The following is a 6,000-nucleotide window of genomic DNA, read 5'->3' on the forward strand; positions in this document are numbered from 1 at the left end:
GGCATACTACCATATTATTTGTAATATGGATTTATCACAGGTTTTACTTATTCAAAGAGTCATTTCAAAATAGCACTCATACCAATTTTTCAGTATGTATCCTACCCAATATCAACCATGATTACAACCTCATCTGACTCATTTTTGGTTCCAAGACTGCATCATATTTGGGAGATATGGAGTGACAACTGATATTTATATGAATTTCATGCAAGTAGTTTGCTATACTACTATAAAGATCTAATTTATTTACATTACACACTATCAGAATTTCATCATACCTTTTGGCTATATAAATATCAGCAACTGAACAAAAATGAATATTGGCCCTCTGAATAAAACTGTGTTTTTTTTTTGTTTTTTTTTCCAAGTATGAGCTTTATATTCTCCCACCATATCATACTATGCTAGTCATAAAAGCTTGATGTATAAAATATGATTCTTAAGACAAAACACATATGCAAAGATTAGTTTTTTTCCTGAATATTATTTAATATGTCAGACTTACTAAAAAGATAGAGTTAATAAAAAAAAAATAAAGCTTTTATTTCTAAGATCACAAATTGAATTATGCAATTTAAAACTGTCAGTTGACAACAGTGTAACAAACTTATATTTTAAGGGTTTATTGCTGCATTTTATACTGCTTCAAATAGCCACTATTATATGAAGAAGTATATGTAGAGTACAGTACATCTGCACAGTAATTTTAAACAAAGATAATAATAATAAAAAAGAACTAGGTCCCATATCTAAATTGAAAAGGACAATTTGGGGTACGGAACTGGGCTGCAGGGCTTAAATATCAGAATCTCATGCCATGGGGAGAGTCTGTCACTGAAAATTCCTCATTGTGCACCATAAGATGTGACAAAACGTGACGTGGGCTTTACAGAACTAACCCACTTTTCATGCACCATCTCCCCCTTTACATCAGCAAACGTATTCAACTGAACGGTGTTGTCCAGATCTCAAAATAGTGGCTATCAGAGTTGGGCTAGTTACTCAAAGAATGTAATATATTACTCAATACTAGTTACTCCTTTCAAAAGTAATATTGTTACTTTACTTATTACTTTCTGGCAAAAGTAATTAGTTACACTACTAGTTACAATACTTTTTCCTTCACGCCCCACAGAAGTTGTAACTGTGTATCTTCCAGATAAAATTCTTCTTGAATGTTACTAACAACATATTTCTGCCTCATCATTTGACCAAAATCCACATTGGATCGCAGTCAAGTTATTACAAACACTCAATAGTGACATTCAAGTAGAAGTGTTGTATTCATCTCATTAATTGTCATGTGTAGCTTGAAGTAATTTTTCCGTTACCCATATGCGATTAATTTTCGTTATGCATTTTAATCAAATCACATGAGTTTGTAAGAAATTTAATTTTGCAAAAATATTTTTAATTATATTAATATAATGTACCACATGCTGATCAGAGGGATGTAATGCCAGAGTAAAGTAAAGCCACAACTTACACAACAGATCTTTTTTTCCTGACAAAATCAATATAATGCAATATTTCTATCTGCTTAATGTAAGCTTTTCCATATTCCAAGCTTACCTGCTGCACTGTGGACATCACATGCATGTGCGAGTCATGAAAATTATGAAAATAAATCTAGGAATTATTTGATTGTTAGATTTTAAATCAGCGGGGTTGAGGCATGAAAAGTAACTAAGTAACTACGCTGTTTTACGGAAAGTAACTAATATTATTACTGAAATCTTATTAGTAATTAGTTACACTACTAGTTACTGCAAAAAATAATATTACAGTAACTAAATTACTAGTAGTTACTGCCCAACACTGGTGGCTAGAAGACATATAGATTTACAGACACAATTTTTACAATCACTTTAACACTTCATTGATAAAAACTCTCAAAGCATAAGTCAATTTTGCATAAAAGCTCATTACACTGCATCTCTTGAGTTGTCAACAGGCACAAGCAAAAGATGTGGCAACTCATGGTCAGCCTGTGCTACACAGACAAACATTACATGTGTATGCCACATGCTTGTTGAACCACAAATCTTGTGAATATAGTGACAGTGAGTTTGTGAGAAAACCTTGAGGCATTTCAGAGAAATTAGGAAGTGGTATGAAACCATAGGGCTGGACTACTTTATCATATTGCAACAGAAAAATAGAGAGTCTGCGCTACTGGATCAGGCCAAAGCATCCACACATTTGTACGAAAAGTACAAACTTTAACCTCAACTGAGGCACCCAGTGAAGTGACACATATCCCAGATAAATCTGTGAAGTTTTAGGAATGTAACATAAAATCTATGTATTTGGTGTGCTTTCACCATATTTCAGGTTTAACTAAGAAACGTCGCCATTATTTAATAATCGATCTAACTATATTAATCAAATGCAACAGAATGACAGTGCAGTACAATGCAGTTTCGGAAGTCCAGATGTCACAGAGTATGTACTGCAGACCAGCAGCTAGCAACTAGCTAACAAAACTATCTTACCAAACTACAAAAGACCGCTTTTCCTACCTAATAACTCGCCAACTTTAAAGGAGTAAAGTTTTAGTGATTTTAAAATAACATTCAAAATATCAAGCATTAAACTACGAACGCTTAAACACAACAAAGCGGCTAGTTGAACGTTAACCACTGATAAGCTCGGTGCCGTTTTTGCGCATGCGCAGAAGCTATAGCTACCGCTATAGCTCGGACATGAATAAAATCATTTAATAAGTAGAAACAAACTGGTGAAACGGATAAGAAACTCACCGACACGCATGGACTAGAGGTTGTACTAGGGGTTGGCGACCGCTGTACGGTGACCAGCGCCATTCAAGGTCCAGACACACAAGATGTAAGAGAAGGTAGCGGCGAAACTCACATCATTTAGTGCCGTCGCACATAGGAAGATGTGCGGCGTCTTCGAGGTCGCTCACTTCTGTTTGCTCTGCGCATGCGCGATGCGTACCAGCTGTCAAACAGGGGTGAGGCGTCATACCTCTCTGAATTCTTTTAAATGACGCTAAATGATGCGTTGCCATGGAAATAACGTCATAATTGAAAGGTTTTTTTTTTTTCTGTGCCAGCTCTGAATAAAACTAAACAGGGACTGTTGGAAAATGGAATAAGTTGTAAAATCATCAGCTAAAAAAGCTTTACAAGTCAAATAAATGAATAAAGCAGCCTGTTCCACGTCTATAAGCTTTATTTTGTTCAAATTTTTCAAGTTTTGAAGCAGAGTACTTCTCTTAATATTTTTAATTAAAAACTTTTAAATGAAATATGTGGTGTGTTATATATATATACTGTATATATATATATATATATATATATATATATATATATATGTGTGTGTGTGTGTGTACTTTGAATCAAAGTTTATACATAATTTATGCACACTTTGCTTTTATTGTTTCAACCCGGTATGTATTTCTGTGCTACTTTTAAGCTTTTATTTATTTCTGAGCTACATTATTTCATAGCAGACAAACATGTGAAATATTATATTAAAGTTTGAGACATGTAGCTTTTATTTTCTTATATATAAATTTTTCCTTAACAATGAACCTAAAATACTTAACCTAAAACTGTCACCTCCATATTATTGGTCAACTGATCTAAAACAGAATACCTTCATCTAATCTAATATTTAATCTCATCTGAACACTATTCAAAGCTTCATTTAAAACCTTTGGTCTCTAAATTTTTACCCGGAACTTTATTTAGATCCTGCTTCCTGCAGTGGAAACACACCGAGTACCGGCCCAAAGTCCCTAGTTTCTGGGTAACATGATTAAGTGATACACGATTTCCTTCTTCAGCTGTGTTCAAGGTGACAGTAAACAATCCGCTCCTAGATGACTGATGCTAAGGTCATGTTTCAGAGGGAGCTGCAGTCAGTCCCTAATCATCCTCATTAAGACAGGGAACCTGTTCCCCAGTCAAGACAACTGATGACAACACTACAAACACCACACATTTGTGTCACTCAAATAAGAGGAAGGCTGTTTATCAGCTGCCAGTCTATCACAGTCTCTTGGGTTCCACATGGCAATTACACAAATAAAGAATTCAAATAAAACTGGCTTTTTAACATTCAAATTCAAGAGAATTGAACTGAGCTGATATTTATTTATTTAGCCTATTTATTTATTTAGCTGATGATTGTTCTCAAATGTCTAAATATACAGAAATACAGATTAAAAAATATTAAAATAACACCAGCCATAATAAATTATTTTTGTATCTGCTTATTTTTTTGTCGGTGTGCTGCACAAATTAAGGGGTAAATAAGAAAGGCTATTTATTTTTAGCTGAAATATTGTTTTCAAATGTCTAAAATAACAATAAAAGTAACAAAATAACACTAAATAAATCTATTTATTTAAAAAAAAACTGTCAATATGCTGTACAAATAAAGGGGTAAATAAGAAATATATTTCACCTATTTATTTATTTATTTTAAATGTATTTATTTTCTGCTGATGAAAAATGGTTCTCAAATGTCTAAAATAATATAAAAATACAGATAAAAAAAAAAAATAACAACAATGATAATAACTCATTTTTGTTTATTTTGGTCAGTGTGCTGCATAACTTAAAAGGTAAATAATAAATATATTTATTTATTTATTTTATTTTATTTATTTAGCCAATGAAAAGTTGTTCTCAGATGTCTAAAATAATACAGCTTATTTTTTTATTTTTTTGGTGGGGGGCAGGGTGAATAAGAAATGTATGTGTATATGTATGCATGTATTTATTTATTTATTTTTTGCTGATGAACAAGTGTTCTCAAAATGTCTAAAATAATATACAAAAATAGGGGAAAATAGTTAAATAACACCAACAATAACTAATTTAAGAATCTGCTTCTTTTTTTTTTTGGTCAGTGTGCTGCAAAAATCAATAATTTCAAGAATACAAGAAGAAATAAAGGATGCGATAAAGAAGTGAGTGAGCAGCCAGTCATAAAACAATGCACAGACACACACTGTGAAAGCCTTGGAGTTTAAACAGTGGTCTGAAAATGGCGGCAATCATGAAACCCCTGGATAAAGAATTCCACAGCCAGACAGCAGCTGGTGAAAGCACCCTGTCACCCATGTGTCATATGACTACATATGTACGGAGGAGAGTGCTATTTCCAGGGCTTGATCATAAGTCTAGAGCTGATTGTTTTATCCAACAGCTTTCTTTATCCTATTTAGAAATACTAGACTACTGCAAACCAATTCAGCCGAGATTTTTCTCCGAATATTAGCATCTCTGGTGGAGTGTATGTAGGAAAAATTCATCAAATCCTTTAAAATATCTGGGTTACAGATTATTGAAAACCCCCATCCCCCATTTCAACCCAGCAGATGTAACATGCTGGTGGTTTAGAGAGCTTGTGGGGGAAAAAAAACACAGCCTACAGTCAATGCAGACTCATTCTGTCAGAGAAAACAAGCAATCAGCCGGAGATACAAAACATATTGATTAGCATTGAGACACCGCAATAAGGGGAAAGAGAAAGAGGGATAAAAAAGAAATTATTTTGCTGGGTGTGGGTTTTGACATTGATTAATGGATTCATTTCACAGCATTATTGCTTTCAGTGGTCGAATGTCTTATTGGTTATTTAACGCATCACTACTATTCCTCATATTTTCTCCATACAGCTAAAATCACATACCATGAGTCGTTGGCACAATATATGAGGAAATGGAGAGCCATTGTTTCCTGTGTCTCCAAGTAAATATTGTTTTGCAGCATGGACACGTCTCACATTCTGTCTGTTATCACATGCATGACGCTGTCTGCATCTGTCAGTGACGTATCTCTGTCTCTCTGTGGATTAGCAAGGAGACCAGGGAAGATAAGACTGAGATTAGGGGACACTGACTACTGATTTTAAGACAGACAGATGAACAGCAGTGTATTTTAATTAAAGTTTGACTCTGAGAGCTTGCCTCACTGACAGTGAAGGGGAGTTGGAGGGTGGAGTAAGAAAAACTGCTCC

The 6,000-nt window shown here is 34.0% G+C and overlaps 1 protein-coding gene across 2 annotated transcripts in view; it reads right to left on the minus strand.

Annotated features, from left to right (window-relative positions):
• The window catches only part of ssh2a (slingshot protein phosphatase 2a), a 40,386-nt gene extending 37,414 nt beyond the window's left edge, over positions 1 to 2,972 (minus strand). The window contains exon 1 of one of the 2 annotated variants that reach the window (XM_058744419.1): positions 2,878 to 2,972. Coding sequence is in view for 1 of the 2 variants with exons in the window: in XM_058744417.1 (XP_058600400.1) it covers positions 2,766 to 2,828 (63 nt within the window). In the remaining variant the exon portion in view is untranslated. Of the gene's footprint in view, positions 1 to 2,765 lie in introns of both variants that reach the window. The other variant, XM_058744417.1, reaches the window with a different exon arrangement.
• Between the last annotated feature and the right edge of the window lie 3,028 nt (positions 2,973 to 6,000).

This window comes from Onychostoma macrolepis, chromosome 15, assembly GCF_012432095.1.
Source record: "Onychostoma macrolepis isolate SWU-2019 chromosome 15, ASM1243209v1, whole genome shotgun sequence".
NCBI lineage: Eukaryota > Metazoa > Chordata > Actinopteri > Cypriniformes > Cyprinidae > Onychostoma > Onychostoma macrolepis.